We start from the raw sequence: 18,712 nt of genomic DNA, 5'->3' as shown, positions 1-18,712 counted from the left end.
TGGAATTTTAACGAGCTCATTTTTGTGTAATTCTGTTGGAACTCGCTTACCGTCTAATGATTACAGCTAATGAAGCGTTGGCTGCTTCTGTTGTATTTTTAACTTCACTAGGTGGCTTTGATTAGAGTTCTGGGCAGTGAGAGGTTGGCTTTTTTTACTTTACACAACTGCAGTTAATCAACAGAGCCCCTTGTTTGGTACCTCGCGTCCGGCCTGGGTGCTGTGTTGGCAGATCAGTGGCGAAACGGCTCAGTAAAGAGAGGAGAGGGACAACAATCGTGAGAGTAATTTAAACTTTGTAGGGCGCCACCGAGAAGCGAGAGAATGACTCGAGAGGAGGAGCCGCAGAAAAGCGAAAAGGCAGCCAGGCGATGAGCCACTCCTGCCAATAATTCCCCAAGCTTTAGCGGTTCTCTATATATTGAGATGTCTTCAGCTAATTATACATTTGGGGGGGGGGGAAGCCATAGTACCCGCCGCCACGTGTCGATTCGGCGCGATGCCCGACGTTTCGTTCCGCGTGCCGGGAGCGTCTTTGGGAATTGTTAAATTGCAGGATTTGGGTTCCTTGAAGAAGAAGCTGCCAGGGAGCATCCTGGAGCGGAACGTCAGACTTCGCGCCGAAGGCCGCACGCGGTCGGCGCAACCCCCGAATACGCGTCGGGAGAGCTACGCGGACGGCGCCGCTGCGAAAGGCCGACGGCGTGGTGACGCCGCTTCTGTTTCCCCCCAGGGAACCTCACCAAGCACGTCAAGTCCAAAGCTCACAGCAAGAAGTGCCTGGAGATGGGAATGAGCGCAATGATGGGAGACGACCCCGGGGAGCAAGGTGAGGCGGAGAGGGGGGGGGGGGAGTTAGCCCCCACTCGTACCCCATCATACTTTCCTACAGTCCCTAACACCCCTGATGTTATCCCCTTCACATCCTCTCACAACCCCTCCTGACTGTCTCGAGCGACTCTTGTGTCCCAGAAATTTGAGGGGTGCGTGGACCAAAGGAAATATCGATGGCAGCTTGGATGGATACATTTCATCATCATCATCAGCAGCAGCGATTATCTAACCACTGCTGGATGAAAGTCTCTCCCCATGCCGTCAGAATCCCCACCGCAGTCTCTCCACGTAACAATCTTGCCTGTAGCTCCGTCTCCACAGTGAGCGTCGTCTTGGGCGTTGTTCTCTGTTGTTCGGCTCGACTGAAAATCAAAAGCAGAAACGACTTTAATTTAAGCAGGAAGGCCTCGATTGAGCCGGCGAGGGCAGCGAGGAATTGGCCACAAAGAAAAAAGCCAGTTTAAATTTGCAGTCGACCAAGCGACGCCATCAACTCATGGATCGTCTTACAATATCTAATATCTGTCAATCTGATGTTTGTCACCTGACCTTCGTCCCGGCTCCCAGTCTCCCTTCTCCTTCCCCCCCGCCAGCCGGCAAAGACGGCGGCGCAGTTTTGCCGACAACGGCTGCCGAGATTGAGACCCCCGCATCCTCCCCAGGGTGGCCCTCGTTTCTGCTGATGGTTCCAGGTTACTTCCACAGGCTTCTTCTTTCCGTTACGTAAGGCCCGGCGGCCTCCGGGGGGGGGGGGGGGGGGGGGGGGCATGGCTTCTTGGCTAAGTCCTCATCGCCACGTGTGACTTGGTTGGACAGCAACATGGGGTGCAGTGGAGGGGGAGCGCTGGTCCAACTCGGCAGATACAAACTATTACTACAACTATATTCATATTCTTAGCTCTTTCGGTAAAGTCACGTTGAAGGGAAACAATAAAATAATACAATATATATGAAACAATAAAAATTCTCACGACGTTTCGACCATAACACAAACAGTCATCATCAGGTGTGTCGGTTTGCATTTATTTATTTTTAAACAGTGTATTTATTTATTTATAATAAAAAACAGAGGTTCTTTGTAAGCCATCTGGCTACCATGAGAGATTCGTTCATGAGGCTATCCACATATACAAGCACAGAGACAATTTCAACCGAGAAGATGGATTCTGGCTTAGCAATCATTGGAAAGATTTGATTAACCATTTCAGGTCTTAACTGATTGTTCACGCTTACAGTGGCTTTCAGACAGCATACATTAATTTTTCGTCTCCCCCCTCCTCTTTTCAGAACATAGATGGACTAGTCCTTCTAAATAAACTGCCAAATCGCTGCGCGTGGCGCTGACGTTTTTTTAAAAATAAATACATACACCGTTTAAAAATAAATTAATTGATGCAAACCGACACACCTGATGACGACCATTTGTGTTATGGTCGAAACGTCGTGAGAATTTTTATTGTTTCATATATATTTTATTATTTAATTGCTTCCCTTCAATGTGACTTTACCGAAAGAGCTAAGAATATGAATTACTGCAGTCACGAAAGCTTTAAATCAAAATATTACTACAACTGTTTTTATTTTACCAGGTAAGGCCCACTGAGCTATGTAGCTATCTTTCAGAAGCGACCTGGCCGCAATTGATAGCTCAACTAAGTGGCTTATCACCTGGCAATGTATCGCAGCCAAATACTCTAAATGCGTGATGTTGATTCTAAATGTGGAGGGAAAAACTGGAGGACCTGGAGAACAATCTGTGCGACCACGGGGAGAGAAACGTGCAAACTCCAAATATACAAGCGTCAGGGTCGGGAACGAACCCACTGCCTCCCGTATAAGCAAGATAAGCAATTAAAACTAAAGGTTCTGGCTTCCAAGAAGTCCAAGAGGGCCCTGGGTTCATTAAATACATCAAGGTTCAGCTCTAAACTCATAGCCTCGAAAAAAGATCGCCAAATTACCAACCTGTCTAACTTCTATCGCGACTTGCTTTTCTCTTTTTCTCTCGTCCTTTTTCGTCTCCGTTTGCCCGCACCTCGCTGCATCTGTGCCTCTCGCTCTCTGCATGCAGAGTGGGGGGGGGGGGGGGAGGGGGGGGACTGCCCCCTCTGTGCGAACCAGAAGCCACGTTGAAGGGATCCGAGAAGTAGTTCTGCGATATCCGCTGGGCCGTTGTCGAACGAAACTGTCCGCGACGCTCTCTCCCTCTCTCTCCTTCTCTCTGTGAGAGTTCGGAGTGGATTCCTCGTCTCGTGACGCGGCGCACACAGCACAATCGGGGTCACATTGGGGTGGGGGCGGAAACTGCAGATGTAGAGAGATTCTTGGTTGTTATCGTGACCCTCAACCGAGGCAATTCGTTGAATCACAGGGGGGGTGGGGGGCGGCGGTGGGTGGGGGGTTAAGAGGGCGGTGGTGTGGAGGAGAAATGTTCTGGCAGGGGATGTGGAAGTGTTTTTCATTGCAAGGCCCGCGAGACCACTACGGCTCCCTGGTGGCCTTTAGCGCGATCCCTGATGCGCCCCTATCATTGCGCTGCTGTGAAACCCCCAATGGGTTTTAAATGTGCGGCGGCCCTCACACACCGATGATGTCTCATCGGCGAAAGCAGGCTCCCCCCTGAAAGTGAGTGAAGACCATTGGGTTAGGGTGGTGGGTAGCGAATCGTTTTATCTTCCCCGCCAATCCTTGCCCACTGACCCGATAGACACCGGGTCCTCGCTTCATCTGTGAAACGTGGCTTATTTTGGTTTGCCTGGCGCTCGGAGATCCATCCACGTGGCCGCGAATCCGTCCACGCGGAGCAAGCAGTGGCGAGTTGTTAACTACCTCGCCCGGTGTACAAGATGCCTGGGTTCGATCCCGACCCTGACGCATGTATATGTGGAGTTTGCACGCTCTCTCTCACTCTCTCTCTCCCCGTGTTCGCGCGGATTCTTCTCCGGGTCCTCCGGTTTGTTTCCCCCTTCACATTTAGAAACCAACATGCACTTAAAGAGTATTTGGCTGCTGTAAATTTCCACGTGATTGGCCACTTCGTTGAGCTTATCATTTGTGGCCAGGTCGCTTCTGAAAAAAAAAAGAGCCGTATAGCCCAGTGGGGCCTCACCCGGTGAAATGAAACGCTCCTGGCCGTGAAAGTTTCTTTGTAGCAGTTTTACGTTGCCCGCGAAGTGAGCCGAAGGGGGCTTGCTCGGTTTTTTTTTGCGGCCGTGTGGCGCCACCTCCTGGCGACGTTCCGCCGCTGCGGCTGCCTCGCGATGACCCCCCCCCACACTTTTCCTCGTGCGACGGGCGAAACGTTCGCTGCTTCCGCCTCAATGAAGCCGCCCGTTGCTTTCGAACGATGGCGAGGCAGCCAACGACAAAAAAACAGCAACAAGAAAAAAAAGCAGAGAACGCGTCCAAGAGGACAACCAACCGCGGAGACGGAACGACGAGATGAGTTCATCATCTCAGACGCCTCGGTGTTCTGGCACCTTCAGAGGCACTGGAGGGAGGCGCCGGCGTAATTAATGATGATGACGACGACGATGATGACGACGATAATGACGGCGATGACGACGCCGACGATGATGACGACAATGATGACGACGATGATGACGACGATGAGGGTTCTTGTCTGCGTCTGTCTCCCGTCTCGTGAAATGCGCAGATCCGGAGTGGCAGCCGTCTCCAGGAGCCAGGGAGGATCACCAGTTTTCCGATGCCGACGACTCGGATCGAGATCGCGACGACGACGACGATGACGACGACGAAGACGACGATGACGATAACGACGAAGGATTGGCGGCTCTCGCGGCGCTCAGATCCGACGGGAACCTCGGGAGCGCTTCTCCTCTGGGCAGCTGGGAGCCGTGTGGGACTGGAGAACCCGGGGCCCGTTCCGCCGGAGGATGGCCGAGCACCGCCGACGCCGCCTTCGACGACGACGACGAAGTCGCCCGCCTGACGCTGAGGCTGCGAGCATCACTCCACGGCGCCGCCTCCATCTCCGCCGCGCATCCCTCTCCTCCGCCGCGGCACGATGCGGCGCCCGCTCTCGCGGTGACGCCCGGCGGAAGCTCGCCATCGCAATGCTCGAGGGCACTCCTGGGTCGCTCTCTCGCCGGCGGAGGCACGAGGTCGCCGCCGTACGACGCGCCGGGCCGCGGCGCGCGGCCCGGCAAGGGAGCGCCGCTGGCGCCGTCTCCGAATCGCCTCGGCGTTCTGCTCGAGCGCGCGATGCGGGACCGGCCTCGCCTCGCCGGGGGCTGCTCGCCGAGCCGGCCGCGGGCGGTGCCGCGCGACGGCTCGCCTGCCCCCGGTCGGCACGGCGCGTTCCGGACGCACTCGCTGTCGCCGTACCGGCGCGACGTGGCGAGGGATAGGCCCCCGTCCCCCGGCGGCGCAGGCCGCACCCACTCGCTCTCGCCGCACAGAGGCGGCGCGGCCCGGCTCACCGACGACCCCGCGGTTGTGGCGGCGGCGCCTCCTCCCGCCACGGCACGATCCCCGCCGGCGCTTGCCGTGCGCGGTGCTGGCGGCGGGCGGGCGGACCCGCTGGTCTCCGCGGCTCCGCGGACGCAGCAGCCTCCGTTCGCAGACGCCGCCCGCTGTGGCCTGACGGCTTCCGCGCGGCATTCTGGGAGTTTGGCCGGAGACCCCCCGGGGAGTAAAGGAAGAGGCTCCTTGTACGAGGAGCAGGCCGCCCAGTGCTACGCTGCCGTGAGTTTTGTTTCTGGGTTGTTGATTTTGGTAAATTTTTTCGTGTGTCTTTTTATTCCTCTGATTTGAGAATCAGGATCTTTATTTAGCCTCGAGGAATCTGATGAGCTATGAAGCTCTTTTTCACAGATGTCCAGTATGGGCGGGTCAGAGACCCCTCGTCAAAATGCAATCCCCAATGAAGAGTCATCGGGGACTGGGCTGATACCATCAATTCGCTATACGAGTTTAATCGCGATTGGACTGATGCCCAGAATCAAATTCTGCACCTCGGCATTGCCGACTCAGTGCTCCGAGAATAACACAACCACATTCACTCCAGCCGGTAACGATTTTAATCGTACGCCTAACCAACGCGTGCGCATTAAACACTCGGTGCGTTCTTCCAACAAACCTCCACCGTCTCGTTCGCAGGTCGGGCCCACGTCCGGCAACGGCGCCCATGCGCAGCCCCCGGACGATCGCCACTTCGGCGCCACCCCCGGTGGTCCCGCCCGGCCCTTCCCGAGCGAGCCGCGCCAACTCTCGACCCGCCTCCTGCAGCTGCCGAAAGCGCTGCCGCACGCGGTGGCCGTGGTCGGCAGCGTCTACATGATCGACATGAGCAGGGTGGCCCGGGCCGCCGGCTCCACCTCCTCCTTCTCCTCCTCCTCCCTCGACGAAGAGGCCGCGGTGGCGTTCGCCCCCGAGCGCCTGGCCGAGCCGTCGTTCGCCGGCGCCCCCCGCCGCCGCCACCGCGGGACGCCGCCCCCGGTCGCGGGCGTCGTGACGAGCACGGCGCCCGACTGCCCGGACACGTTCGCGTTCGGCTCGGGGCACGCCGCCGTCCGCTTCCGGGCCGAGCCTCCGGAGTTTTGCGCGGCGGCGGCGGCGGCGGCGAGGAGCGGAGGGACGACGGCGACGGGGAGGGGTGGAGGTGACCCCTGCGAGCTGGCGGCGCTGCCTCTGTCCGTCTCGTGCTCCGTGGTGGAGGCGGTGCCCCCGAGGCCGCGCCGGACGGAGGAAAGCGGAGTGCACGGCTCCGGACGGAGGCCCCTGCCGGTCAGCGCCGGGGTTTCGGAGACGGCGGCGACGACGTGACCGGGGGAACGGGGGGGGGGGGGTTGGCTGTGAGACCTCTCACCGGATATTTTTCCGGCTCGTTGGTGCCCGTTAGAATGGAGCGGGCGCGTGACTCGCGACCGCGGCCGGAGCCGTAGCAGCGAGAGGCGTTATCGATGCGGTGTGCCGGGGGGCGCGGAATTATTTTTGAGGTTGCCGTCACCGGACCAATCGGGCCGAAACGAATCCCTGGACGTAACATTCCACCTCGTTGAGCTCACGACGCCGGTTCGCATCGCAAGTGACGGTGAACTTTGAAACCGTAATGGACAATGCAACATGCACCAGGAGGGTCTGATAAAGTTAGTGACGTCATTCATTCACGCATTTCGGGGTTCTGTTTTGTAATTCCCCCAACTGTGCCATCGCGGTCACGTCTTGAGACAAAATATCAATTTGCATCTCTCATAGAGAAGTGCAACCTCTTCATTTTAGGGAGTGGCCCACTGTGGAAGTGGATACCACAGAGCTATGTCTGAGATACCTACAAATGGACCCTTGTTTCACAGAGTAGGGGGCAGCACTCTCCGATCTGCACTACACATGAGTAATATTCGTCGCATGGCAGTCGACGCCACCTTCCACGACGGTTTTTGGTGACCGGGCTAACACCATCCAGTCACTCCACTTGAATCCTGGTTTAATCACAGACGGCTGCCTGGATTTGACCCCAGGATCTCAGCTTCGCCAGCTCACTCCTCGAACCTCCGAGCCACTCGGCCACCTCAAGCGTTGTTTTCTTTTAAATAATAATAATAATAAAGTTGACAATGATACACAACCGGTCAGCACGGTTGACTATGTACGGTGCGAAAGAAGTTCAACACGCATGCGTGCCGGCCTTCATAAGCGCTCGCTAACAACACGCGAACCTCATCAATTCAGCTGGTGTGTGCCATTCACCGTTGCCGCGCGGTGTCGCTCTCCGTCCTGCCGTGCCTGTGGTTCCCACGAAGAATCCCAAATGTCTTGCCCTGCATGCGTTGGTCTCCGCATCTATCCTCTCCTCGTGCCGCTCCACCAACAATGCGCGTTCCGAGCGCTGGCGTCCGTCGCGTGCGAGAGATATTTTTTGGGACGTGCGGCTCGAGGGGACGAGGAGATGGAACGCTGCCGGTGAACCGTGCTTGAGGGCCCAACAAACACCACCAGGGCCGCACAGATGAGGGAAGTGAAAGGAGGATTTTGCCACAGGCCTCAAACAAAAAAAAAGCTCAAACCACGGGACTATTTGTTTTTTTGCGAAAGAATAAGGGGCAGCCCCAACATGGCATTCTCACCCTGGGGCCCTCCAAGCCCAGGCTTTCAGGAACCTCCGATTAGCACGGCGCGAAAAGAAGTTTAACATACGTACGACCTCTGAGCGCCACCGGTCACTGCCGTAAACCTTCCGGGAGGATTCTTTCAAATGAGGAATAACGACGATTCCTTTTTATTGGTCTCGTTTCGCATTTCATTCCTCTTGCTTGTGATGGCCTTGCGCGTCGACCGCTTGGTGTGGGGGGCAGGTGTGGTTCGAGCCCCCCACCCTGCCTGCCGCTAGCGGGGAAAGGGAACTTTACCCCGTGACGCCAGCTGGGGGAAAAGTGAGTTAACGAGCAACACAAAGCTTCTCTGCACAGCGTGGTGCGTTTACAGCACTTGCGTGGCCGTCAAGTTTGTGCAACGCGACCGTGTAAGATTTACTGGCTGCCACTAAAAGGAGGTGGAAATCGGTAATTGCCGCTTGTAAATGTCACCATCAGTGGTGGGTGTGTGGCGTGGTGTGTGTGTGAGAGAAGAGGTGGTGGAGCGGTCGTGTAGCGGTCAGGGCGCTGCTCTATGAAGCCGACCACCCGAGTTCGATTCCCGCTCACGGCCAACAGCAGTGACGATTATCTGAACCGGTTTTGGGCCTCCACCCCTAGGTCGACTCGGCCTCAAATGAGTACCTCGTGTGTCGTGTGTCAAAACATCACCGCTGGGGAGACAAAGGCAGTAGGGCGTGGTGCTGGCCACCCACCCCCTCGTGTGCCGTGCCGGCCTTCATAGGTGCTCGCTAACAGCACTTGCCCCTACAGTCTGTTAAGGCTACACGGGGGGATCTTTGTCTTTGGACACGGGTGAGTGTGATGTTCCGGAGCCGCGTGCGCGCGAACGAGCGTGCGATCTGCGTGAGTTTGTTTATTTTTTGTGTGTGTTCCTTACGAGGGGTTAAGGGAGAGAACATTGGGCAGTTAAAGCCGTTGAATGCCGCGAGACGGGAGGGTGTGAGCGGGCGCGATAGGCGTGACGGCGTGCGATGGTGGGACGCCGCTGCGCCCGTGTCGCTTACGCAAACGCGTTCAGACTCAAAGGTGTCCTCTTGTTTTGTTGGCATTATTGTGACTTGCAGGAATTCTTTCTTCGTGTTTTTTTTTAAAGTGTCACGCTGAGCTGCGTGACGTTCCAGTGACTTTGAACATCCGAGGCCGGTTGCTTAAACACCCTGAAGTGATATGTTTTCCTCTCTTCGAGAGGAAACACATTTTATTTGGTGATGTTGCTGCAGCAGTGGTGCACAAGCACAAATAACAAAAAAAAACTAAACACGTTTTTCCAATAACACTGCGAACTTAAAAGGAAAAATTATATAGTAGGCGACGTTTCAGACAATGGCCCTTCTTCATTTCATTTAAACGCGATGAATAAGCGCCGGTGCGTCCGCGTGTTCTTTTTCAGTGTATTCATGGCATTGTTCTTGACGAATGTGAGTTTCTATTATCTGAAGGGCAGGGTGTCTGTGCGCCACGTACGTGCCCCCTTACCCCCCAACCCACTTCCCCTCCCGCTTCTTTCCCGGTGAGTGTAACGATTCACCGGCGCACTTTTGTGGCAAATGATTGCCGGCAATCGACACCGGCAAGCGAGCGGTGAAGGAGGAACTTTGCGTCGATCGCGATTGCACAGCCGGGTGCGCGTTCCCACATTGCCTGCGACCTGCGCGCCAGCCAAGTCCGATGAGTGCGCTTGGCCACGTGCGGTGCGAAAGAATCTCGACGTACGGCACCGCGTACAGGTCGCACGCGAGGAAGCTCAGCGGTGATGGCTGCTTGGCGGGTGCGGGGAGAAAAGCGACGGAGCTCTTGACGGAGCTACCCCGGCACCCACCCGAGCGGCAGATGTCCGCTGAGGCTTTATCGTGCACGCGCGCGTGTGAGGTGCGGGGAGCGGTGACGTGGTGGTCAGCGCATCGGCGCTCGGAAAAAAAAACCCGGGTTCGATTCCCGTTGCCGGTGGTGAATATTTAAATCGCTCCTGGGACCTTCCACAAGGTGAACTCGGCCTTAAAATGAGTACGTGGTGTGGAGACAAAGGCGGCCTGGGGTGGCGGCAGCCACCTAATCCCCTCGTGTATGCCGTTCCGGCCTGCTCGCTAATAGCACTTAGCTCAACAGTCTGCTCAAGGCTATACGGGAGGGATCTTTGTCTTTTGTTTGTCTTTTGTGATATGCACTAGAGGCTTGGCACACAACGCTTTGGTGAGGTCGCCACCCTCGAGTGGAGACTGATGTCGGGGTTGCACGCTGCTTGTGACGTGATGCTATTTGTACCGTAGAGCAACGTGTGCTGTTGCTTTGTGACAAACGGCATGGATAAGCGATGGTGTCTCTACGATTGAATGTAAAGCCCTGCTGGAGCTAGCCTACGGTTGCCACCTCATGGGTACAATAACGACCGGGGTGGGGGGGGGGATAGGGGGGGACATCACACGGGAAAGAAGAAACATCCGGCGTTAATCTTTATTGAGTGGGTGTCTTAATCGCGCAACCGAAAACACAAAAACCACGACGACTTTTCATCTCCCGGAAGGAGTTCTAACACGTAGGCTTTCGCGAGCAATATTATTTCTGGCAAATCGCCTGATGAAGCTGGTTGTAAACACCAGCCAAACGTCGTAGTCGAATTGTGAATGTTGTGGGTTCACTCTCCCAACACACAACCGGCGTGCTGAAATCGTAACTCGCTGGCGCGTCCTGTTCGCTCGACAAACCTTTCCGATTGGCTGCGTAGGGTGGTGGGCGCTGGCTTTAACAACGACACATTTACATTCACGCGATCTCCCGGAAGGATTTTTTTCCGCAGCTTCTCCAGCATATTTGCGAACACTCGACCAGGACAGGTGGCAACCCTAGGTGGAGTGCGGGATGGAGAGTTGGTGGGTCACCCCCCCCCCCCCCCTGATGCTGTGCGTCCTGTGGGGGCTCCAGGCAGTGGGTCACCTGTGTGTGTGTTTGCGGGCGTGAGGCAAGAGGGAGGCGCTGGGCGCTGCCAGCTCGCCAACGTTTTGTCCCGCAGTTATGGTAGAATTTGTTTTTTAAATAGTAACAGTTATTACAAATAAAGCTAGATAGACACCTTCATTTTATATACTTAAATAGAGCTATATATATATGTGCCTGTATAATAAGCAAATGCACAAGGGTGCCGCAGATATTGCACTGAACACACGGATTTGTAAAATCGACGACGATGTCCTCTCTTGTGTTCACCACATTCATCTACGAGTGGGATTTTGGGAAGTTGTAATTGGCTGCAAATGCACGTGACTTCACCCCACTAGTGACGTCAAAATGAAATGACCCCGGCTTGACCCTGGCGTGTCCTCTCCAACATGACCCCCCCCCTCCTCCCACGTGACCCCGATATGACCGTGTGTGACCCCGGCTGCTTCGAATCGACTGAAACGCGATAAATACAAATCGCTCGGTGCAACGTTTTTTGGTATTGGGTGTCAAATATTTTCCTGACATGTAAAACGATAAAATAAGAATATACAATACATATGAGTGTTTTAATTATATATGTACAACTGTATATGCACATGTGTACATACTGCGCTTGTGTATATATTTATATAAGTGTGCAATATATCGAGTGAATTGAATATATACTCATGCAAATATACACAATGAATGGCACACAGTGGCATTTACCGGCAACCCATGATGGATGAGTTAAACTTGTGTATTTTTAGACTTGTACATGCCAAAGTGTTGTGCAATTCTTCAACATAAAATACGATTTTACGTGGTGGTTGTTTTTTTTTACATACATGTGAAAATATTGATCGTTGCCATAATGGAATATGTGAAGTTTTGTTGATTATAATTTAAGTGACGCCTATAAATCCCTCAGCTTACGTAAGTACTTTACTGCAATTTAAAATTGACTGCGAGCCCCATTTACGCTTGCAAGGTTTTACCGCGTGCGCGCGTGTGTGTAGTGCACTGTTTAGTATACGTGGGAGCGGTGGTGCAGCGGTTAGCGCGCTGCGTTACAAGTCCAGCGACCCGTGTTCGATTCCCGCTCACGGCTAACACCAGTGACGATGATCTGAACCGGTCTTGGGCCTCTCCTATGTCGAATCAGAGTACCTGGTGGGGTGTGTATAACACATCACCAATAGAGAGACAAAGGCGGCCGGGCGTGGTGCTGGCCACCCACCCCCTCGTGTGTCGTGCCGGCCTTCATAGGTGCTGCTCGCTCACAGCACTTGCCCCAGCAGTCTGTTAAGGCTACACGGGGGATCTTTGTATATTGTAACAGATGAAGATGTAGGACCAGCCCTCCTCCACACGTGTCACATGTGAATGTATGCCCACCCCATAATAACGACTTCTTTGGTACAAATACATTTTACCCGTAAGTAACGGGACGGTGGCAAGCCTCTGCTTGCAATGCACCGCACATTCCTCTCCCATCACTATCATCGCCGTCAGCCTCTGGTCTATCCACTGCTGGATGATGGCCTCCCTCCCGCCGTCGCCATCCCTCACGGTCCAGTGATGCCACCACCACCACCATTCGTCTCACTCCTTCCCTCCTGCAGACGAGCCGACCGTCATGCCAGCCACTCTGGCCGGAGCAACTCTCCCCCCAAGTGATTGAGATCCCCCAACCACCCTCCGCCCAACCCCCTCTCCCCCCGAGTGTCATTCTGGCTGCTCAATATGGTGAGCGTGAAAGAGCAAGTGGGAGAGACTGCGAAGGGATGAGTGAGCGAGAGGGTGAGTTGGTGGACAGCGATTGAGTGAGACGTGTGATTCGCCTGGTGATCGACAGGGTTAGTGAGCGAGAGGGTGAGTGGGCGAGAGGGTGAGGTGAGTTATTAGAATGGTGAGCGGACGAGATGCCGAAGTGGCTGAGTGTGAGAGAGAGAGAGAGAGGATGAGATGTCACTAGGGCAGGTGTTGTGCCACCAGATATGCGTCGACCATTGGTGCAGTGCCTGTGGGTGTCTGGGCGTGGGTGCCACGGGGTGCGTTACCGCTCCACCAGCTCCACACTTCGGCGCACATTCGCCTCGGGCGTCGTGACGGGTCGACGTCGCCCCCAAGTGGTTTGTTCTGACTAATCGCCTGATGAAGCTGGTTGTAATCACCCGCGAAACGTGCTCATAAATAATGTGGGCTTATTCACCAACGGACCCGTGTGCAGAACTAGTAGCTAATTGTCACGTTTTGTTTACGTCGCTAACCTTACTAATTGGCTGTCGGGTGGTGGTGGATTTCACGACGCATTTATATTTACGCGATCTAACCCCCCCCACCCCCGAATAAAAACGTTATTATAGATAATATTGGTCGCGAAAGCCAATTACTGCGTGTTAAGTTGCTTCGTTTTGTTGTTGGCCACTTTGCAACGAACGAGTCACCCAGTATCACCGGTGTGTGTGTATATGTTTATGGGGAGCGGTAGTGTAGCGGTTAGCGCACTGCGCTACGAACCTGGCGACCCGGGTTCGATTCCCGCTCACGGCAAACACCAGTGACGATTATCTGAACCGGTCCTGGACCTAGGTCGGCTCAGCCTCAAAATGAGTACCTGGTGTGCGGTGTGTAAACATCGCCGCTAGGGAGACAAAGGCGGCCGGGCGTGGTTTTGGCCACCCACCCCCTCGTGTGCCGTGCCGGCCTTTATAGGTGCTCGCTAACAGAACTTGCCCCTACAGTGTTAAGGCTATACGGGGGATCTTTGTCTTTGTGGCAGGTGAGCATATGCCGTCGGAGGCTCCCGGCTGATGCGTTCTACCGCTCACCACCTTTCCCGTACGTCTCCCCCACCTCCACCATCACCACCACCTTTCCCGTACGTATCCATCACCACCACCTTCGCACCCCCACCATCACCACCACCTTTCCCGTACGTCTCCCCCACCTCCACCATCACCACCACCTTCGCCCCCCACTCCCCGCCACCTCCAGTGGCGTGCGTCCGTCTGGCCACGAGACGGGCGCACGCCACTCCACGAGACGGGCGCACGCCACTCCGGACGCGAGTTTTCACTCTCTGCTTTCCTGTTTTGGGAGACACGCGTCTTATCCAAGGGGGCGGCTAAGTCAAGATGGGTGACCGGGGTGTTGGAGACTGTTATTTTCCCCAGGGAAGGAAATGAGCTCATGGTTCTTTTTGTTGTTGTTGTACGCCTGAGCCAGATACCGCAAACGTCTTGTCGCTCACCCACCCGCCCACCCATCCCACTCACCGGCATGCCCCCCGACTCACCCACCCACCACCCCTCCTTCTCTCTGTCTCTGCTTTGGCAAGCATTCCAACTGCCGACGGGAGATTCAATGAAGCAAAAAAAATGTTGGCGATAACGCAGTCGCGCGTTCCTTCTGAATCGCTTTTTTTTTACAAATCGAATGGGGCCCAGACTGAGATAAATCCACCGGGAAATGTCACGGGTGAATGCCGCTGCGCTTTAGTCGCTGCCACAGTGCGGGAAGCACCTTGCCACTTGCACATACAAAAGAAATGTTCCCTCTTGGGAATGCGACATTTCCTCGGTTATCTTTAGGGGTCATCCATTTTAGTACGTACGCATGGAGGGGGGAGGGGGGGTTAACCCAAATGCGTACGCTGCGTATGGGGGGGGGGTCTACTGACAATGTGCGTACGCATAGGAAACGAGGGGTGGGGGATGAAGCCTCGATAATAATTTGTCTACATTGGCCTTCAAAGGAGTTGGATAGTCCGGCGGTGGACTATCTGTTTGCTTGATCGTTTCTGCGTGGATTAAATATCGGCCGTTCTATAGGATTCGGGGGGGGGGCGGGGGGTGTAAAAATTCCGCGTGCGTACAGGGAGGGGGGAGGGGTCAAGTTTTGACAGATTTTCCGTACGCATTAAATGGATGGCCCCTTATGCCTTAAATTCTAGCTAATTGAACGGCAGAATAACTCTCTGACAAGCCCTTAACAACGTCTTGCAACCAGGGGCGGAGACAGAATTTTGACCTTGGGGGGGCTGACTTCAATATCCTGAGATACCCAGTGTTTATGTTTTCCAATGGGCGCCACAAATGTATACAACTCATTTTATTGGATTTGAACGCGGCGTGTATTAATAGGTCTGAGCCGCTGATGTGGCTAATAAGTTCGATAAGTTCGAAAGGCTGCCGCTCAAGCAGCCTGCAGGGCAGCACGAGATGGCAGCCAGCATTTTGCAGCTGCCAGACATCTGGTTATCCCGATTACCGACTTTCCCAAAATTTCAGGGGGGCTGAGCCCCCCCCCCAGCCCCCCCCCCCCGTGGCTCCGCCCCTGCTTGCAACAACGAATGGTGTTTAAGTATTTATACAATGTATACCGGGCTGTCTCGATAGGTAGAGAGAGATGCTTTTAACAACATCCCTAACCCATGGGCCGTTGCGATTTGGGTAAACATCGTGTTGTGGTGAGAGCGCGTTGCATAAGGACGTCTCCCGAGGAGATGGAGGGAATCAAATCGCCTCGCGTGCAGGTCCCGGGTGGAGCGGTGCATCGTGAAACCGGGGGAGAGGTGGCAACGACATGAGGAGGACGTCATCCACCAGCAGTGGATTGGTCGTGGCTGATGATGTCTCGCGATTGGGGTCATGACCCTCGTGTGTGTACAGTACTCATGTGCCTTTATATATTATTACATTTTTGCATGATCACAGATGTGGCGAGATGTTAACTACCCCGGCAGGTATACAGGAGGTCGTGGGTTCGATCCCGACCCTGACGCCTGTATGCATGTCTCTCTCTCTCTTTCTGTGGTCGCATGGGATTTTTCTCCGGGTCCTCAATATGTATAATCAACAAGCGTTTACAGTACTTGCCTGATATACATTTCCACGTGATAAGCCATTTAATTTAGCTGTCATGTGTGGCCCAGTCGCTTCTGAAAATGAGTTACAGTATAATAGCTCAGTGGGCCTTACCTGATAAAAAAAAATGTAATTGTTTATGTATAAATGTATATACAATTTCCTATGAGGTAAAATTCCTAAAACACCATAATTGATGTCTGATCAGATGCCATACATTTCCATGTTTGCCAAAAAACAGCTGGCATCCAAATTACAAATCCCTTAATCACTGCACACTTGTATTAACAAATACAATCATTAGCTGTAACAATTCATAGCAGGTTGCACGTTCTTTGGACGTGACTGCCCCTCCAGCCAGCCATCCTTACACACTTCACGTGGCCTCAAAAGTACGCCTAGCCTGGCACAAGCGCTATGTTGTCGTCAATGTCACAAGAGTTGCGAATGGCGGCTGCTGTTGGTGGTGGGAGTGAATCGGCCGAGCATGATGCTGCGTCGGCCTTTTAATACGTGCTCGCAAATAGGACCTGCAAACAGCACTTGCCTCAAAAGCGTGTCAAATGCTACAGGGGGGGGGGGGGGATTTTTGCTCTTTCGTAATTGAATGCACCGTGGTTGCAAATGGGGCATTGCAGAGTTTGCTAGCTCAATATGCCAGATATTGTGGACGCGTTTAAGAAACGGTCTGGATCTTAACCAGGCTCAGTGCTCCGCGTGTTGCTAAAGGTGGGGCCCTGCAACACTAAAACGTTGTTACCTTTGGCCCAGCCCACGTTCACTCTCCTCCTGCACGCGAGCGTGCGTTGAACTTCTTTCGCACCGTACGTGGCCAACCGTGCCACATCGGAGGTCGAGTGCGTCGCCTGTGAGAGTGGACCACATGCGACGGCTATTCTGGATTCGAGAGGAACGGCGTCAGTTGGGACGCTGGGACCACGCAGGGGCGGTAGAGTCTAAGGCAAGGAATGAGTGAGGCGACCTTTCCCCCCAGAGAGGAGGCAATGCGTTGTGGGCGACTGCACTATACGCCGCGGGGGCGGTGGGAGGGGGCCTGATAAGAATGAAATGATAAAGCAATGTTTCCCGATGACCAATTGTGTGAAGTGCTGTCTCAAACTCTTATCGACTCCCTGGCCTCTCTGTGTGCTACGAAGAAGGGTCATTGTCCGAAACGTCGCCTGTATACGTTCTTCATTTTAAGGCCGCGGTGTTCGCGACGAACGTGCTGAGTTTGTTGTTGTTGTTGTCTGTGCCTTTTGCATCAGAGCCAACGAAGCGGCAGCAGCACCGGAAAAGTCGTCTCATTTTCCATCCTCAAGTGTCTCAAAGCGGACCTTAGAATCCCTTTGGCAGGCGGGATACCCCTGATCGACTGTTGGAGCGAGTGTAGTTATCCAGTAAGCAACTTATGGAGGCCGGCATGGAACACGAGGCGGTGGTGGGAGTGAGCCAGTAACAACAACGCCCGACCGCCTTTGTCTCCCCTCGAGCTGACGTTTACACACCGCACCGGGCGCGGAGCTCTACTCAATTGAGGCTGAGTCAACCTCGGGTAGCCCTGGGACCGGTTCAAATGTCCGCAGTGCGCGGGCAACAAGACGAGAAGCCACGTGTCACACAAGGCTGCTCACACTTGCAAAGAGGCCCGTATTTTGAAATCCTTCAACGCCAACTCGGACCGCTTTGCAACGTTTGGGGGGCCAGCGGGCGCGGGGTGCGGTGGCATTGTGGAATATTGTTGCAAACTGTGAAATCCGATATTCTGTAAACAACAAAAAAAAAACCCACCGGTTTAAATATCTGCGAATTCTACCGCTTTTATTTATTTATTTCTCTCTCTCGTTAGCATCGGTGAGAATTGAGCTACGCCATCATCCAGCAGTGGATCGACAACATTGCACGTGGTAATGTCCAGTATTGTATAGGATTATGGAGCGGTGGCGCTACGCTGCGCTACGAACCCAGCGACCCGAGTTTGATTCCCGCTCACGCCCAACAACACCAGAGTGACGATAATGATTTGAACCGATCCCGGGCCTCCCCTAGGTCGACTCGGCCTCAAATGAGTACCTGGGTGCGGTGTGCAGTAAACATCGCCGCTGGGGAGACAAAGGCGGCCGGTGCTTGGTGCCGTCCACCCACCGCCCTCGTATTTCACAGTGCCGGCCTTCGCAGGCAGGCTGCTCGCTCACGGCACTTGCCCCGGCAGTCTGTGACAGGCTACACGGGGGATCTTTGTCTTTGTGTTCATGTTACAAGGTGGGGGGGGGGGGTGCCGATTCACCCCCTTCTCACCGTATGCCAATTCGGCTCTGGAATCGTTGACGTCGTCTCACGTCGTCTGTGACTGTAAGCGCCCTCTGTTGTATCCTGGTTTAGTTTGTACAGTTCCGTCTCGTTAAACACACGTGGCAGTATCATCATCATCATTAGCGCCGTTGTTGTAGTACGAAATATCCACTGCTGGATGAAGACCTCGCCACGCCATCGCGATTCGGTGTGAATGTTGTCGTTAGCCGAATTAACGTTAATTTGATGCATGGGTCGTTCAGGATTCAACTCCCCTCCCCTCTCCAATTGCTCTTAAAATTCTCTCTCAAGAACGCGAGGGGTGGTGCTGCGCATCGCTCGTTTACGACCGCGGTGGACATTCCACATTCCTCCGACGGGGGTGAGTATACGGGGGAACAATGTGCAGTTCTTGTGCGCCCCCATATAACGTTTACGACGAGATGGTTTAGTTAATCATGTACCCAAAGGGGCTATAATGTCCACAGCAGGTTCTGCGATAACAGCCCGCGATCGTGGCACGCCACGCACCAGTTTCCTCTTCGATGCGAATCGCAGGAAGAAGCTCGTGGCGATGGAGGTTCTTCTTCTTTGTGTGTGTGGGGGGGGTGAGGGCAGCGCGTTCCACCGCGGAGGTGGAGTTGACGGTGTTGGGACCCGTCAGGCGAATGCGCTGTGGGT

At 54.4% G+C, this 18,712-nt stretch overlaps 1 protein-coding gene across 3 annotated transcripts in view; it reads left to right on the top strand.

Annotated features, from left to right (window-relative positions):
• LOC116946471 (uncharacterized) overlaps nucleotides 1–11,694 on the top strand; it is a 56,713-nt gene extending 45,019 nt beyond the window's left edge. For all 3 annotated transcript variants that reach the window (XM_032961379.2, XM_032961378.2, XM_032961376.2), the window contains exons 5-7: nucleotides 734–829; nucleotides 4,490–5,541; nucleotides 5,956–11,694. In XM_032961379.2, coding sequence (XP_032817270.2) covers nucleotides 734–829; nucleotides 4,490–5,541; nucleotides 5,956–6,621 — 1,814 coding nt within the window. In that variant the 3' untranslated portion in view covers nucleotides 6,622–11,694. The remainder of the gene's footprint in view (nucleotides 1–733; nucleotides 830–4,489; nucleotides 5,542–5,955) is intronic.
• The last annotated feature ends 7,018 nt before the right edge of the window (nucleotides 11,695–18,712 follow it).

The sequence above is a fragment of the Petromyzon marinus genome, chromosome 27 (genome assembly GCF_048934315.1).
Source record: "Petromyzon marinus isolate PM22_M1 ecotype Great Lakes invasive population chromosome 27, UKy_Petmar_22M1.pri1.0, whole genome shotgun sequence".
NCBI classification, from domain to species: Eukaryota; Metazoa; Chordata; class Hyperoartia; order Petromyzontiformes; family Petromyzontidae; genus Petromyzon; species Petromyzon marinus.
The sequence above is the reverse complement of the archived record's forward strand: the minus strand, read 5'-3'. Positions and strand labels throughout refer to the sequence as shown.